This window comes from Haliaeetus albicilla, chromosome 9 (assembly GCF_947461875.1).
Source record: "Haliaeetus albicilla chromosome 9, bHalAlb1.1, whole genome shotgun sequence".
NCBI classification, from domain to species: domain Eukaryota; kingdom Metazoa; phylum Chordata; class Aves; order Accipitriformes; family Accipitridae; genus Haliaeetus; species Haliaeetus albicilla.
The window spans coordinates 20,355,590-20,373,305 of record NC_091491.1 but is presented as its reverse complement, the minus strand read 5'-3'; the positions used below and the strand labels follow the sequence as shown (position 1 = coordinate 20,373,305).

The window sequence follows — 17,716 nt, the reverse complement described above, 5'->3', positions numbered from 1 at the left end:
TAAACCCAGAGGTGATGGTTTTCACTCCTTCACATCATCAAATAGATCTCGCTGCATAATGAGCCCCTCTGAACTGCGGGACCATTAATTAGTATGCGCGGTGTTTGTTTAAGAGCTCCTTGCTCTTTTATTTTAACTGTGAGCAACTTTTAACTGCCTTTGAGATGAAAAACTGGGACCAAATCTTGCCAAGTGGAGCAGATTTGTCCCAGTCTCCTTGGTCCAATTTGCAGGGAATTTTACCTTCTGCCCTTTAGATTATCTCTGCGATTCCCTTATAAGTAAAAGCTAAAGCATTGATCCAGGCTGATAAACCCAACTCCTGATTTCTTTCATAACTTTTTAAGTGTTACTGTGATCCAGATGATTCTGTGTGTGTATGTGTGTGGTGCACACTGCTTTTTCTACAAAGCATCAGGGGCAAAACTTGAACCATCTCTTTCAAGCGCATTCAGGAAAAAACATTTGTGAAAGAAGAAAACAAAAGCAGATCCCCAAGTACTTGTTTATTCAGAGCAGACAGGACAAGGCTGGGAGAAATATCAGTTGTTATCTTCCAAAAGTTTATTTAGAACTTTCAGTTATGGAAACAAACAAACAAAAAATCCCTAAATATAACTATATGTAACATACACACACACACACACACACACACATATATATATATATATACATGTAGCTCACTAGCTTAACAGTAATGTCAGGATGTCCAGGTGGCTGGGAACAGCCACAGCCAGAGTGAGCAATCCAGAGAGCACTTCTAAACAGCCTAAGAAGTCCAAACCAAGTCTCTCCCTTTCTCTCTTTCTTTCTAATCACTGCAGCATTTTTACAGGAATCAGAACCGGAATCTCCTACAGCTGTGCAGACCTAATAGTAATAATAAAAAGCAGAAGAGATCGGCCATTTATCCCTTTATCCAATGAAGTGATCTCAGTGGCTTATGTGAGATCTGAGAGGTAAGCTTGATGCCAGAGAGGGTCATTGCTTGCTGTCTTGTATTTTATTAATAGGAAGTTAATTATTTTAAGAATGTAAGACAAGAAGCCTATATCATTAATATACACTAAAGAACATGAGAGGATTCTATACAATAATTTAGATGTATTAAATAAATAAAAAAATAATAGCAGCCTTCTACAATGCAGGCTACACATAGGTTTACTTCGGCTTGAAGTACCCTGGTCTTTAGTACACCTACAGGAACAGACTTGCTCCACAAGTGTTTTAAAGAAACATATCTATAAGATACATACGTAAGAGTGTCTAAGGTTAGGATAAACATTTTAAAACACACTTCACCACGGTCTCCACATATCTAATGACCCCATCCTAGGGTTGTTATGGGAAAAATTTGGCTGCAGGACCTGTCTAGGAGGTGCAGCATCAACCTGGCTGAAAACCGACAGCGTCGGCAGCTGGAAGGAACTTTTCGAAGCCTGCTTGTTCTCTGCGGGATAGAAGCGCTCCTGCGATGGGTCTGTGCCCCGAGTGCTCCCCTTTGGGCTCGGCAGGCTTTTTGGTGTCAAGAGAGGCTGCTGAGATGGGCTTGAAGACCTCAGTGCCGCTTTGCAGGTGTCTTCGCCAGACCTGGGTAAGGATTTCAGCAGGTGGTTTAACAGCCGCGCCCCAAGGGTCTTGTCCATCCACTCACAGGTGAGGAGGAGGTTGTGTACCTCATGCATGCACTGGATGTACCCGGTGCTGTACCTCTGCTGGGCTTCCAGACCCACTTTGGAGTCGGCTGCGTTGGAGAGGAGACAAGGGGAGCTGGTGAGCAGGCGTGAGCTGCCTGGTGTGTCCCTGCCTGAAAGCATTCATCAGGCTTCCCATGTGCACAGGCTCCTGGGGGGGGGGTTGTCGCTGAAGCCGCCTGGGCTTGACTCTAAGGTGAATGGCTTGCAGGGCGCAGGGGGAGAGTGATGCAGGATGCCAGCCGCCCCCCTGGCAGCCCCCGCCTCCCGCTGCCCACCGCCGAGGGCAAAACTACGCCAAGAAGCAGAAACCTGCTCTGGAAGGAAAAAAAACCAAAAACCTTCCCGTGGGTTAACCAGTGCCCAGCTCCATCTCCCCATCTAGTGGAGAAAGCCAAACCCGAGCAGCAGCCCGGGCCTCAACACGTTTGGAAGGTGCTTTGGCCAAGCTGCCGGCAGATCATACCTGCTGGCACCCTCCTGCCCCGACCAGGCACTCACCCATCAACTTGCTGCTCTGGATGTTCTGGAGGTGCTTTACCGTCATTTCGAGGATGTCTGCTTTTTCCAGTTTAGACTGCTGATAAGGAAAGAGCACAGCAGTTAGAGATGATGAAGGGTTCGTATGATGCCCAGTTTCTCAAACGAGAGACGCCCTCCCCCAAATCCAATCCCCCACCAGCAAAAGGACAAAAAAGCTGCATAAAAATGAGCACTTACATCCAGATGAAACGCGCCAACAACGGTCTCCTTCAGCTGGTCCAAGCAGTTGTTAATCCTTTCCCTTCGCTTCCGCTCGATGAGGGGCTTCCTTAACTGGAAGGGAAAAGAAAAAGAGGAGGAAAAATTGCAGTTGATGTTTTTTCTTCCTCTCCCTGCTGCAGTTCAGCGAGGGCAGACAGCCCCATTCCCTGTGTGAAGCCAGCGCAGGCTGACGTGATGCTCAGCAGGGACAAGATACAGATGGAGAGTGTGCCATCTCCCACTCCAGTCACAGCCTGTCCCTTAGCAGGTCTCAATTCTCCCACTTCCACTCATTTTAAGCAGAGTTTAACCAAATGAAAGAGAGAAAAGCCTTTCTAAGGCAGAGAAAGGAAGCAGAAAAAAATACCCATATGGCTCAGATTCAGAGAAAGCATCTTTATAATAAGAGGAAAAAAACTGTCCCCTTTCTCTTTCCTTGAAGCACTGCCCATAGCCCTGGCACTCATCATTCATGTGCCATGTGTGGGGCTACTGTTGGGCACATGTGGGTGCAGGAGTGCGGAGGGGACCTACCTTCCTCTCCTCCTTGGTGCTGGCGAGCTTGTGGGTGCCGCCGGGGGTGGCTGCAGCGGTCATTGTAATCCAGCCTGCCCGCCCTGGGTGCTGGGAGGACGGGATGGGAAGAAGGCACTCGGGTAGTGGGTCGCTCCCTTTTCCGATGGGCTCTTTGCTGCTCGTTGCTCCTCTGCTGTATTTATAACCCAGAATTAGCATGTGAAAGGGGACTTTCCTTGGCGGGACTTCTTTTCCCACACGAGGGGTCGAGCCTGGAGGTTTGTGGCCATCAATCAAAGCTGACAGGTCACTGCTTCTTTTCAATGACCACGTCGGCCCCCCCAAATGGCGACAGATGTCCAGCCTCCGACGCTGGGCTTTGGAGGGATCTTTTGTTAGGGAAGAAGGGAAGGAAAATGGGCGCGCTCTGAGCAGCTTGCACGGCTCCTCGCTCAGTTTGCACAGATTCCCAGGGAGGGAAACAATAGCTGGGAAGCAGTTGAGTTACACCTGGGAAAATGCCTTCTACCCATCTTTTTTCCCCTCTATCTCCTTGAAGCAATGCCTCTTTTTACCTGCTAACCCAAGCCCCAGCCATTTTACATCTTTGAAGCAGCCTCTTAATTTAATAATAGAGTACTTGAGCTAGGAGTTCCTGCTCCCAGAAATTATTATTACAAGGTAATGATGATCAATTAAAAACTGTTGACAGCAGATGCCTGTAGGAACATTGTTTCCATCACAGAAATCCTCTAGGGAAAACACGGGAACTGTATTTACCTCTTGGGAACCTGAATTTTCTGTTGCCCATAGTTGGATGTAGGAAACACGTGACTCTTCTAGTTTTTGCCTGCTGTATAGAATTTAATATTAAACTTACAGGCCATTGCAGATGCAAATGAACCTAGAGCTGAGTTAGTTCTGTGGGATTTTTGCTACTTTGACTTTTTTCCCCCATGCTGCAAGGAGGCTTGGGTGGCTTTGTGGGGAAAGGTTTTTTTCTGTTCACTCCTCTGAAACACTAGTGCAGAAGCAGACGGGCCTTTGGAGGAGACTTGGCACGGGATGAGAACGCACTTTTATGCTTCCTCACTTCTGCCTGGTCTGGGGTGGGGGGGGAGCATTTTTCATGACAGTGCTTTTGCTTTCTGATGGGCGCTTTGCTAATGAGCAGGATTTGGCAGTGTCCTGTTGAGTCCCGCAAGTGAAGCCCTTTGGGTTGGTGTCGAATGTGTCACTTTATTGAAATGGAGAGGAAGCAGCCGCAGCAGTTCAGAAGCACCGCAAGCCGCCCTGACCCACCAGTGGGATTTCCCAGCAGCTGGTGTAGCACCGCGGCTGCAGAGCCCTCTCCCCCGCCCTCCAGCCGTGGGTGGGGATGTACCCCAGCGATAAAAGCGAGGACATCGTGTCCCTTGCTTAAATGCCGCGTGGGTGTGTGTTTGCCTGTGTGTAAATGCAAACATACTTGCAGCATGTCTGTACGCCCTGCTGCCTGGGCTCATCATGAAAACGTGTCCCCAGACATGGTATCTCGCAGGCAGAGGTTGTTTGTCAGTCAAATGCAGAGCTGGGGTGCAGTTTTACCTGGTTTTATAAGCACACTACTTGGCAAGGGCCCGAGACGGGCTGGTGTGGTTGTTGTGCTGGGAAAGGAGGGTTTGGGAGGGGAAGGTTAATAACTTCTCCTTTGTGCCAGGAAAAGGCAGCAGGGATGGGCTCCTTATCTCGGGTATGTTCGCACACAGACAGCCAAAGGAGGTTCCACCACACTCTGCAGGAGCCCCTCATGTCAGCCAGCCCTGGCTGCTCACGAGTGAAGAATCCTTTGTTTTTTCCAGCCCACCTGGGGAAGTGGAGTGTTGCCAGTATGTATAAAAGGCATAGCTGAGGCCCCCATATCGCCATGTGACTCCCGCAGCTTGGTGTGGAAGAGGCCGCAGACAGGTTGGGGCAGGGCTCTGCCCTGCATGTGGGTAGGGGGTCATGGAGCAGGCGCACCCCTGGCTCTGGGCAGTTTGCTAGGGTGCTCGAGGCTGGAAGCACCTGCCTGTCACCTGGGCACACAGCTTCTAGCTGGCTTGGATTGTGGGTGGGGAAGAGAAGTCCCCTGTCCTCCCCCCAGACACCCCTTCACCAGCACCTTCTGCAGAAAGAGGCATCTTCCCAAAGGTGGTCAGGGCAGCAGGGGGCAGCCGTCTTGCCTGCTGGCCCAGCTGAGCATGGCAGAGGTGTCAGCAAGCGCAGAATTGTCTAAAAAGCTCTGAAAAACTTGTCCAGTGCCCGCTGGCATCCCTCCCTGGACAGGCACGGCTGCAGTGTGCCATGTGTGCCCCCGGTGTTAGTGGCCCAGGGGCTGGCCAGCCCCGGTGCCACCAGGAAAGGTCTCTCTGGTCTCTGTGGTGGTGGCACCTTCTCCCTTGTCCTCCCTTTCTTCCTTGGCCTGGACTTGCTGCCTCTGCTTTACCCTCCCTCCTGCTTTCCTCGCCCTGTGAGGCGCCACTGAGTTCCCGAGCAAGGGGGATGCTCTGTGAGAGGGTTGCACACAGGCTTCCCCTGCAAAGTGGCTTCCACAAAGCAAGCAGGACGGGGTGTGCTGGTGGCGAGGTGGTGGGTACTGGGGACGGACGGGTGTGATGGGGGGCCAGGAAGAGTGTGGTGGCCCCTGGAACCCAGCCAGGGTCCATGCCCAGCCCACACAGGGCAGCTGAGCCCCCAGCCTCAGTGGGGTGAAACCCTTGACTTGCCCACTGGCGTCTGCTCTGGGTGAGCTCATTTCAAGGTTCATTTGTAAGACAGCGCCACAGTAAAAAAGAGCCGCTTTTGCTGTAAACAGTTATTTTACACCTCTCAGTCAGGGCAAAGGCCTTTATTTTGGAGGCACGGGGGGTGCAGGCAGGAGAGCTGCCCTGGCTTTGGGGGAAGGCTGACATCTGTGCTGGGGATTGTAGGGACCCGACAGGCCAATGCAAATGAGCATTGAAGGGAGCTTTCTGCAAATTCCCGCTTTCCTTTTGCATTGCCCACTGCCAGGTTTCACTGAAAAGGGGATTCTCCTTCATAAACAAAGCCTCCCTTTTTTCCTGGGCTTTCCAAAAAAAAAAAAAAAAAAGGAAAGAGAAAGGGGTCAGTGCTGCTTGGAGTTTTCTTTTTTGCTATTTGTCTACATTTCACACCCTGGAGAAAGAAAACAACTTTTAACATCTGTTCCTGCACTTTTTAAGAGGAAAAGAAAGGCTCTTGAAAAGGGGGAAAGTGTGGCAGATGTTGGCAGGTTCCCTCCGACGCAGATGTCTTGCTCCGAAGAAAACTTCTTTGGGGATTGGCGGCCAGGGCTCCTCTTTGACTCAGGACACGCGACTGCCTAGCGAATGAAGGGACGTGGGAAAGCGCTGGCGAACAAAAGGCCTTATTCAAACAAACCTGAGAGCCGTGAACAATCTAATAACCAGCAGAGAAATGGTCAGTGGCCCCCAGCCCTGCCAGGGAGGGGTTCAGGGCAGCCGGGGCTGCGGGACAAGGGAATTTTGCCACGTCCCCAGGGCTGTGAGCAGGGGTGTCTGCTCCTTGTCCCCTGCCTGTTCCCTCTAGGGCATCCAACACGGCGTTTTGGCCAAGGACCGTCTTTCTCCAGGTGCTAAATGGTCTCAGCTGGTCTGCAGACCCAGCTGCACCGGAGCTGGCTGCCCCATGCCATCCGTCAGGCAGCAGAGGAGATGGAGGGCAGGTATCTGCTGGGCGGCTGGGCTGGGCTGTTCCACATGCACCAGCCAAGGCACAGCGAGCTCCCCGCCAGCCATGGCAGCAGGAGAGGAGCAACTACGGGACAGCAAGGATGTGGCAAGACACAGCATCTTTGTACACATGTTTAATTAAGCTTTTAAATAAGAGGTTCTGCCAAGATAATAGCAAAAACAACCCCCAACTCTATCAATTAGGACCAGATGAAAGATCCTTGTGAAACTGCTTTTGAGGAAAGATTTTTTTTTTAATGAGAAGCAAAAATATTGAGAGAAGAAAGTATTTTCTGTGAACCTTTTGTTCACCCTCTCCTCCTTCTCTCTGGCTGGTAAAATAAAATGATTTAAAGTAAGTTTTTTGCCATGAGAGCTGGTAATATTTTAGTTTAGGCACTTGATAGGAAAAAAGTGATAAGTGGAGAAAAGGGAGCAGAGCCAAGAAGGAGCCTATAACTATAACTAATCTGGTTTGCTGTTAAAACTGAGGAGCTCCGTGATTATTCCTCTAATTCCTCCAAGTTTTGTTCTGCCTCATCGCTGTCCTGGTCCATGTTCCCTGGGCTCTGGGCAGGGCAGAGTCGCTCCTGCTGGCAAGGCTGCCTTGTGCTGGGTAGCCATGCCTCCTCCCTGCTTGAGGCTGGAGGGGAAAGCTCTGTGAGATGGAGCTGTGTTGCTTCTTTGGAGGTCAGGTGCTGGGGCAAGCAGCCCAAACCCCTGCTGTGGGTGTCCCCCATGTTTCTGCTATCACCAGAGCCCTCCCTGCGTGGTGGCTGGGAAGCAGGAGCCATTTCAGCCAGGCTGAGGAGCCCCATGCTGCAGGACCCATGCTGCGTGTCACCAGAGACCTGCCTGCCCACCCAGGCTGGTCCCTCCTGCCACCAGCAGGACACTAGCTCACAACCTGGCAGGACTAACCAGAAAGCTTGTGCAGCACTGCGGTGGCCCCTGAGCCCAACCCAGGCCCCTAGCTAGCTAATGAAACGGCCTCGTTAATGTGGCTGAGCCTTTTGCAGGGATGCATTTGCCTTGGGAGAGTGGGAGGAGAGATGAGCAGGTGCTCCTGAGTGCTGCCCAGTCTGCTGCATGTGGGGCTCATGGCAGGACCACTCCATCCCTGCTCCTCTCTAGGCTGGGAACACAGCTGGACCAGATTTGTGCCCAGTTAAGTGATTGCTTGTCCCTATTCTGAAGTGTCTCTGCTGGCTGGGTGTGCGAGCGTGGGTCCCTGGCCTGCAAGAGGTGCCGGCAGACAGGCTGCTGGGTGGCCGGAGGGGATGCTCAGGGTGTCCTGCCCCCTCCAAGCCTTCCTAGCTGTGTGTGGTTTTGCTGGGTCTGCTTTTATCACAGGGGCTTTGCCTTTGGCACATGCAGTGACATGGGTTTTGTGAAGCGAGGAGCACAGTGTGGGTTCGGGAGCTGCAGGAGCAGGCAGGCAGCGGGCAGGGGAAGGCAGGGGCAGCGGCCGCTGCCAGCATGGGGAGCGGGTCGGCCCTAGTGTGGAACCTCAGCACAGCCTCCGCACCCTGCGCTCCCTCCCTCGGCGACGGGCTCCAGAACCGCCTTGCCGTGAGCAAACACTCACGGAGGAGAGGCTGTTTTTACAGGGGCTTTAGTCATTATGAATAAAGAGGGTTTTGTCTGGGTTTTTCAGAAGGTCAGTTCTGGTTCAAGGTTGAGGTTAAAGAATGAGGGGTAAAGCTCTCCTTTGAAAGGTTTATATCTGGAGGTTTCTTGATAGCTGTAAATCCCAAGCAGCCCGTCCTGAAGCCCTGTGTCGCCCAGGGGTGGTTTGCTCCCAAAATGTTACAGCAAGAGAGGAATGTGAGGAGCAGCAGTACATGCCAGCACGGTGACTGGATGCGCCGGGTCTGGAGGGCGCAGGCAGTGCCTGGGCAGGCAGGCTGGCTCCCAGCACGCTGGCACGTAAACCGCAGCTGCTCAAAGGTTGCTCACTGCTGGATTGCCCCAGGGGGGACCAGGGCTATGTCTCCAGACTGGCCTCAGTTCAGGACGTTGTACCCACCATGTCCCATCTCATGCTGGTGCAGCAGGAGCCGCAGGGGGATGACATGTCCCACAGCCCGTCCGGGACAGGAGAGCACTGGAAACAAGCTGGGGCAGAAACGCAAAGGATGCTTTGTCTGTGCTTGGGGCATGGAGAAGAGCATTTGCAGTCATTTGCCATTATAAGGAGAGTCTGCTGAGAGCACAGCCCCGATGCAGCAGATGCCATCCATGACGGGATGCGAGACCAAAAGCACTGTCAGAGCTTACAGCCAGGGGAGCTGCGGCTGTGCTGGGGAAGGCCGCTCCAGACACCCTTTGCGTTGGAAGGCTGTATCAGTTAAATCCTTGGGGCTGGGGTGACACCGTCTGTACCAGGTCACCATTTTTGGCAGAGAGCTGGGAGGCGATGGGGTTTGTGGCTGGGTGAGAGCAGTGTGGGTGAGGGGGAAGAGGCGGAGGCCATCTGGGAGATGAGTCTTGCTGTCTATGGTCAAGTGGTGTGTTAAGGCGATGTCCTGTGCAATTTACTATCGTGTAGATAGGGGCAGGAGCACAGTTAGAGGTTCACCTGCTCCAAAGACATCTACAGGTGGAGAGAGAAAGAACATACATGGCATTGGACCTGCAGTGCTACATGCAGTATTTTCATTACAGGGGAAGTCCAGCTCCAGAAGCAGCATGGGATATCTTCCGGAAATTCTGTTGACATCTCTCAATCCAGCTGCTTTACTGAGTGCACCAAACCTTGCTAGCCCCAGCTCGGCTTCCTTGGTACCAGCTGGCTCTACCATCTCTGGGAATGGACTCCTGGGACAGGAAATAATTACAAGGCTGGTACCAGCTGAGTAATTCTCAGCTTTTCTTTCACACACCCCCATCCAGCCTTTGCATTAAGGATCAGCTGATGCTCCTGCCGTTGCTCAAGCCGTCTCCTGCCTGGCGGGTTAGCAGTGCTCCCAGCCCCAGAGGAAGTCTTATCTGCTGCTTCACAGCCAGAGAGCTGCTGCTTGCAACACGGCTCCTAGGCCAAGAACACCTTATAGGAAGAAGAAAATCTGATAAGCTGTGTGGGTGGTGACAGGCTGATAGGGGTTAGCCCCTTGCCTGTGCCGAAGTGGTGGTACGAGGGGGAAGAGCCAAGCTTGGTGGAGAGGGTGTAGGGGGCTTCAAGGGACCATTCAAGGGGGGTTCCCGAACTTTCCTCATGGGGCATGCCAGGAGTTGTTTCATTCAGGAGGGCAGCTCTGGACTTTCTCACACTCTGTGTGTGTGTGTGATGTTGCCAGATGTCACCTGATAACAAGCCTCATCTATAATGCTGCAAGTGCTTGGTTTATTCAGTAACCTTCACTTTCACGGCAATATGGGTGCATGGCTCCCCAAATGGCAGAACCTGGGGCTCAGCACCCATACAGCCAGCCCCTGCGTAACCCATATCTCAACCATGCACATCCCATATTCCAGCCCCTGCACATCCCGCACGGCCTGCTGCTTCTTAGCTTCTCAGTTCCCCAGGCCGCAGAAGGATCTGAGCTAAGTTTCACCTTTGTGAGACAAATATCTCTTTTGTGACTGTGAGTAAATGTGGCTCTCATCCCGGCTTGGCCACGTGCCAGTACCAGTTTTCTTTTCATAGTACGTGTGTATACGTGTACTGACACCACATCCTGACCCCTTGACACAAAATACGTTGTCAAAACAAACGAGGCAACGAGGCCAGTCACTGTTAATGCTCTGCAGGGAGAGCGGCTTGCAGCCCTTGTGCCAGGACATTGTCCTGGACCGTGGGCAGGTGGGCTGCTGCTGCAGGGCAGCAGGATGGCCAGGAGGGCACCAACCAGGCTCATCATCAGCATTTCCTACGTTCTGCTTGTTTCTGGTGCTGCAGGGCTGGGATTGCAGCACCCAAGGAAGTGGGGAAACAATTGCTTGGGTTTTTTGCATTTGCTGGTTCCGTCTTGGCACAGCCTGGCTGCTGCTGGGACAGCAGAAAATCCAAGAGTTTAGGATGGGAGGGCATGAGCTGCAGGGTCTCTGGTCTTTGTGACCCAAGTCCATCCTGGATTGTACATAAAAATCACATCCTGCTCTCTAAGCTAATTTTTTTGTATACGTATTTTTGTATCTAAAATTTTTAGCAATTAAAGCAAAAAGTTTTATTCTGCTTTTTGTTTTAGAAACACTGACTGGTTTTAATCATCTCTCTCTCCTCTTTAATTATTTTTTTCCCTCCAAATATACCTAGGAGACTGTCCTTTTTTATAGGGATGAGGCTGTCTTATTTCTCTAGAGGAACCAAAAGGTGTAGGAAGTCCTGCTAGCTCTTGGGGCACAGTTGCTCGGTGGAAGGAAGACCAGAGCCCTGATGGGATGAAAAGCAGCCAGGAGCCATGAGAAGGTGGGTGATGCTCCATGGGCTGGTCTTTGAAGGAGAAAAGCAGAGCTTGCACTTGTTTCAGCTTCTCCATAATGAGGCATGTCAAAACAATAACAAACCCCCCACTGTCACAACCCTTTTTTTCTGTCTTGTCTATTTTTAACATTAGTAGCTGTGCCCTGGCTTTGCTCTGTCAAAAAGCAGAAGAGGCCATGACACATGTGACCTCCCCAAGGAGTCTTCCAGAAGAATACCTGTGATCAGCTGAGTGTTTTGTTGTGTTTCAAAGATGATGTTTCCTCCTGTCTCCCTGTTCCTGGTGCATACATATACACATGCAGAGAGCGACTTGCTTGCACACCTGCACACAGAAGATTTTTCAGAAGATACAAATTTTGCCGTAGAACATAAATGAACTCTCTTTCAAAGGTGGATCCCACTGAGCTGGGGGAAAGGGGCTCAGCCCTTCCCCAAACCAGTGCCTGACTTTGAAGGTGAGGACAGGCAGATCTCTGGAGTGCTCCCCTCCTCGGGAGCCAGGGATACCATCAGGAGGAGTTGGAGGACGAAGAGAAGAGGCACAGAAATGCTCTGGAGAGTCTCAGGGAAGGTCCCTGCAGGTATTTGCTGGAGTGGCTTGGCATAGATTTAAGTGTCAAGCAGCATGTCAATGGTTCCTGTGTTAGCTCAGCCCCACAGCAGTTGATACTGAATCCAGCTGAAGAGCCACACTAAGCCCATGCTGTTCACTGCAGCTGTTTTCTGCTGTACGAGCTAATTAATTAGTTTCTGCAAAGTCCTTTGAAGGGGTAAAGCGTAGCATTATCCAGAGGGTGTCGGCTTCAAAGCTTAACGGGTGCTACTTGGATATGAACAGAGGTAGTAAACTTGGTTCATAATTTCTTTAAAACATAAAAGAACAGGGAAAGCATCTGAAAAAAAATCCCCACCAGTCATTTTGGTAGTGCTGAGCCTGAGGAAGAGTCACTAAAAGCAGCTAGCTCCCAAGTGGATGAGCAACTGATTTCCATTTCCCCTTGCCTGGCTTTCAACTTCAACTTACCGGCATAACCAGGAAAAACCTTTCTCCTTCAGTAATTTTCTATTTTAGAAGTGATTCGGTAAAAGCAGGAGAATAAAAGTGCTGAGAAATAACAGAAGAAAAGCAGTCCTTTCAGAAAGATCGGTGGGTAACTTCAGGTCAGTAGAGAAAGTTCCTGTGGTACCTCTGCGGTAGCTCAGCCTCACTTCTCCCAAATCCTCATCAAATTTTTATGTGGCAGCTAGCCCTTGCATGAACATGTGGAGCAAGTCCGGCTCACGGGGATGATGGTCATTCAGGCATGTTGGGTGAGCAGCGGAGCAAACCATCACCTACCGAGAGCACCCGTGTGGGCTGCTTGCCTGGGGGGCAATTGTGTGGGCTCCTGGACCTAGGCTGTCTTCTGCCATTGCATACAGTACAAGTGTTAAAAGGATGAAAACTAAAGGCTCCTGCCAATATATGGAATATCCTTTTAAATTGTTTCGCCAGTGTTCGCAGCTTCATGTCTTTTCTGCATGAATCGGGATTTGAAGATGTATTTGCTTCCAGTTTTATTGAATTACTTGATGTATTTGACTGTTCTTTTGCCCTTTTTTTTTTTAAACTCAGGAAATACATTCTTCTATCGTGCTGTTTTTCAGGGCGACTTCTGTTATTTCCTTTCATGTTTACCACACTGATGGAAATCTGGTTTTGGCTTTAGTAGTAGATTCTCACTAGAATGGATGCTGTGCTTTATAGATAACTTTCAATTGTTCCACAGTAATAAAAAGTTTTCTGCAGAATGACATACTGCTCTTCTTGCTGTCCAGGAAAGGAATTTGCAACAGATTTTTTTCCTATGACTCTTCTGGCAATTGTTTTTCTTTTCTGACAATCTTTACATGCTACCCTTAGTTCTTGTGATTTGCAATAATATTTTTAAAATGTGTTTTAATTCTGAAATGGCACCTTGAATTGAGGATAAATCATAGCATCCCTGTGAGAAAAATAACCAACTGATATGGATGACAGTTACATTTATTTGTGCTTTCTACTGTAAACAGGTTTTGGGGGGTGTGAGTCCGTTCATTATGTATTAATTGAATGAACTGAGAGGTAACAAAATGCTCACCCAGAGATGTTTCTTTGAGAAAAGCTTCACGAGTCTGCAGTGAACATCCCCAGTCCATAACAGGTGAAACGCAGTTTCAGAAACAGTCACAGGCACTTGTGAAATCTGGGTGATTAAATTCAGCCACTTCAGCTTGGTCTAAAGTCCACGGAAAGACTCAGGATTCTTGTTCTTCCAAACTTTAAGTAGAAGATAATCAGCATAACTGCAGTCGTCCCTACTCCTAATATTTCCTCCCCAAAGCTTTTTCCCTGAAACACTTTGTCAGGGACTAGGAACCCGGGCTCTGGTCTGTGAATCACACCAATGCATGCCCATGCCCAATTAAAACATAAACTGGATGTGGTTTATGTTCTTTCCTCTTCGTACATTTGTCAAGTCAGCTGGCAAGAAGACTCAGATTACTTTTTCAGATGGTCCGTGTTGTACCTGTTGAGATGGCCATGTAGGTGTCAGAGGAACACCTCCACCCCATTGCATGGCAAGGCGGTGAGATGCCCGAGGTACGGGCAGTTATTTCTGCCTCTGTGCTCCCTGCCCCGCTTTCCTACGATGGTTTGGGCTCTGTGCAAACGGGACTCGTGTTGGGGAGCTCTCATGCGCACCACTGCCCACAAAACTCGGCGCGGGGCTTTTTGTAGGAGCGATGTTTACCTTGCTTGGAGTTGTGCCTGTTTGGGCTATGGATAGTGACATCCAAAAGCTCGTGGCAGGCTGCAAGACCTGGGGAGATGCCGTGCGGGACATGACGAGAGGCACTCGGGACCTGCCCCTGCAGCAGGGTAGTGGGGGAGAGGAAGAAACGCCCTCCAAAGGAAAAGTGCACGCGTGTCCTACTGCATTACAGTCCTGGAAAAGATAAAAGATAAACCAGGCAATGAGTTCCTTCCCCTGTGTGAAGTACTGAGGAAGAGGAGGGTGCAGCAGAGGGCTTAAAAAATAAGCCTCGATCCCTGTGGACAGGGTGGGACAAAGACCTTCGGGGCTGCTGGGGACCTCCTTCAAACTTGTATTTGAGAGGCAGTTATGTCACCGCTCTCTTAAGGAAACCAGCCTGGTGCGAATGACGCCCTGCAAGCATGATGCTCTTGCAGGGCTGCATTGGCCCAGCCTGGTTTTTGGCTGAACCGCAGGAGCCCGTGGTGCTGTTGGCAGCCTCCCTGCCTCCACTTGCTCTTGGCCTCAAGGAGAGCTGAGGGACGCTGGCCCTGAAGAGCTAGTCGCTGCCACACAGGACCTGGCATCCCGTGTGGGGCACACCGGCTCTGCGTAAGGTACGGTCAAAGGGGGAAAAGAGGTGAGCAAAACAGAGCTGCTCGAAGGAGGATTAATTTCACGGGATGAGCTATTATTTTTCCCAACTTTTGACGTTTGTTGGTGTTGGATGGTGATTAGAGGAGCTGAAGCTGAGCCACAGGGCTCTCTGGGCCTCAAACCAGCAGCAAAAACCCCAAGGATCCCATTCAGCTGTCTGTCCCCCCTGAGCAAAGCACCTGAGTACTTGCCTTTCTAACTACCTTTTTTCTCCCAGTGAAGTAACTTGGATTTTTTAGTGTTTATTTGCTTCCTAATTTGCAAGGATTAATTAATTCACAATGGATGTCTCAGTCATGGCTGTGAATTAGTGAATTGCTAGTGTACTAAGAGCTCTCTCACATGTTGAGTTTAATTCCTGCTTCTAAGAGCTTAGAAAAATTGTGCTCTCTCTGCTCAGGGATTTCCCTGCAGTATACTACACGGGGATGGTAATTGCACTGAACCCATGACTTGCATGATCTTTTTTCCAAGGGTCATTTGTAAAGCAGTAATGTCTCTTTTCCAGGAGCTGGTGTTAAATCCCTGTACCAGCGCTTGCCTTTAATTCCTTCTTCTCTCGTAGTCTGTACCCTGAATATTATCTGTTTAAACTTGAATGTTTTTAGCATAATTACAGGTTAACAATTTGAACTCAGACATACACACCCTTTCTCTGTCGGCTTTGAAAACAACTATTCCCAGCTCATAAGCGGGATATATGAACTGCCAAAATTTCACCAACTGCACGCCGTGGGCCCAGGCAAGCTTGGCAAGCCATTCCCCAAGGTCCTGTCACCTCAGGCAGGCAGTGTGTCCCCCTGCCTGCTTTGGGTCCAGAGCTGCTTTATCTTTTCTATCTTTATATAAGAGCAACTATGTATTTGGGGGATATAAGCAAGTATATATAAATATATGTATATATACACACACTTGCTCTTATATCTTTTAATTTTATGACTGTGTATATATATATACTTGCTTATACCCTCATGTCCTGCCCCATGAGGTACTGAGCACGGCAGGGCTGGCTGGGGTAGCCCCCATTGGCACCAGCACGCTGCCAGGCTTGATCCAGAGGCTGCGGTGCCGGTCCAGGGAAGCATCCCCACCGAACCAGCGCTGCTGCAGCTGCCCAGCCACACCACCCAGTGCAAATTCTTCTGTGCTTCCATGCTGTTGGACACAGGGATGACTGCAAGTGTGGTCAGAAACATTTTTCTATGTCTGAGCTGTAGCACTCAGCTGACTAAGCAGGCTGATTCAGGAAGACCTGTTGGCTGAGCATTTCACATGTTCTGTGAGATCTTTCCACATCAGAGGTGGCATCAGGAATCTCTCTTCTGCTGTTAGGAGCTGTTTCCTGCAGGACCTCACAGCCAAGCCCAGGGAGCCACGAGGGTGGGAACTGGAGGAGGACAAGGGGACTTTAAGCAGGGAAGCCAACAGGATGCCACAGGTGGATGGTGTGTAAAGGGTCCAGGAATGAAAATCCATCTCACAGGGGTGAGAAGTTGAACTGTGAAATACTGGAGGTTGCTGCCAGGCTGCTAAAAGACACAGCCAGTGCAGAGTATACGGGGTATATATCTGAGAATGCAACACATGGGGCAGCGCAGTGGTTGAGCATGCTGCTTGGGCATGTCAGCCAAGCACCGCCGGACTGCTGTGTTTTCTTGGACAGCTGGGGATGGCATTTGTTGCCTGGGTATGAAGACTATCTTTGCTTATGTCTGAATATTTTTTTTTAATTTGGTAAACTTGCAGCTCGGGGGAAGGGAACGCCTGCCAGGCTTAGGGGAAGAGAGGAGACCCTGCAGTCCCCAGGGCAGTGTGTAGATCCAGCACCCTGTGCAAACCCCAATGCACCAATTCAGGTGCCACTACAGAAACTGCTTTTGCTTTTCACCCACCCAGTCACCTCACCGTGGCTAGAGTAAATTCTCACTCTGTATAACACGAGCTCGCTTAGCTGTGAGTACAAAGTGAGAGGAGCTTCAGCCCCCCCCGCCCCGTGTCTGGCTGCCCGATCCATCCAGCAAGAGCTGCAGTGTCCAGTGCAGCGTCCCAGCGGGAGCTTGTGGGGCCACAGGAGGCAGCTTTGCCCGCCAATGCTGCTTGCTTTTTGTACTGCAGGCAAGGCAACTGCAACATGTGAAGTTCAGAGCAGCAAAAAGTTACGGCATCGAGCAGCCCGACCCAAACCGTCCCCAGTGAGTGCAGGAAAGGGATGTGGAGACACGGAATTAAGAAGAAGCTGAAGATAGAAGCCGTCAGCTGGAGCCGTACAGTGCAGCGGAGCGTGAGGAACTTCAGGACATCTCAGGAAACCAGGCCAGCAAGTCCCACACTGCTGCACAGCAGTAATGCATCAGATCCGTGGGTGCAAGGTTTCACCTTGTAGCTTGTGAGAAATTCATGACCTGTTCCATAAAAATGTATTTTTCTGCTTTAAAATCACGTTGTGTATTATACTGCACTAATGGACAATGTCAGCTTGATCTGTGCTGGGAGAGATGTGGGCTTTTTTCGATTCAGGCCAATCCGCATTTGTCATGGTGAGAATAATATACGACTAATTACCTACCAGGGACACAGAAACAGCCCGAAGCCCTTCCACGCCGTGATGGGAACTAGCAGAAAACCTTCAGCCTATAATTCACCGGCAACCTGACGCACGGGGCTGGTTGAAGTCCAAGTCCAAGGCACGGTGCTGCGTCACAACCCCACATTGGAGCCCTGAGGTTTGCGACATGGAACAAAGAGTTTTCTGACAGTGCAGAGGGTGCAGGAGGTTGGGGCAAAGGGAGGGGGGGACACAGGACAACAAAAAAGAATAATAAATAAAACTTATAAACCAATAAATACCAAATAATAAAATTTAGCTACTAAAAATTGAGTAATAAAAAGAATACTGCAGACTAAATGCCAGTAAAGAACAAAAGAATACTGATAACGAATGAAAAGCATGACAAATAATAACATTTACATAACAATAAATAACAAAAGGCATGACAATAGACGTTAAATAGTAACCATACACAACCCCTGGGGCGGGGGTGCTTTGGCACCAACACCCCAGCCCGGGGGGCGACAGGGCAGCAGCTCGGCGCCGTCCGCCCGCCCGCCCGTCCGTCCCGGCTCACCCACTCGCGCGGGCGGTCGCGGCGCCCCGTGGGGCTTCCG

General features: G+C 50.4%; 1 protein-coding gene and 2 long non-coding RNA genes across 3 annotated transcripts; 1 reads left to right on the top strand and 2 right to left on the bottom strand.

Moving 5' to 3' along the window:
* Positions 1 to 542: 542 nt before the first annotated feature.
* Positions 543 to 3,280, bottom strand: LOC104311231 (transcription cofactor HES-6). The gene is made up of 4 exons (XM_069790756.1): positions 2,973 to 3,280; positions 2,415 to 2,510; positions 2,196 to 2,274; positions 543 to 1,744 (listed from the first exon to the last, which is right to left on the bottom strand). The coding sequence occupies exons 1-4, from the start codon at positions 3,171 to 3,173 to the stop codon at positions 1,299 to 1,301; spliced, it is 822 nt and encodes a 273-aa protein (XP_069646857.1). The 5' UTR covers positions 3,174 to 3,280; the 3' UTR covers positions 543 to 1,298.
* Positions 3,281 to 13,125: 9,845 nt separating this feature from the next.
* LOC138686828 (uncharacterized) lies at positions 13,126 to 17,296 on the bottom strand. Its single transcript, XR_011326130.1, has 2 exons — positions 17,118 to 17,296; positions 13,126 to 14,086 (listed from the first exon to the last, which is right to left on the bottom strand). It is a non-coding gene; the product is annotated as an uncharacterized lncRNA (long non-coding RNA).
* On the top strand, positions 15,891 to 17,344 carry LOC138686829 (uncharacterized). Its single transcript, XR_011326131.1, has 2 exons — positions 15,891 to 16,036; positions 16,298 to 17,344. It is a non-coding gene; the product is annotated as an uncharacterized lncRNA (long non-coding RNA).
* Positions 17,345 to 17,716: the final 372 nt, after the last annotated feature.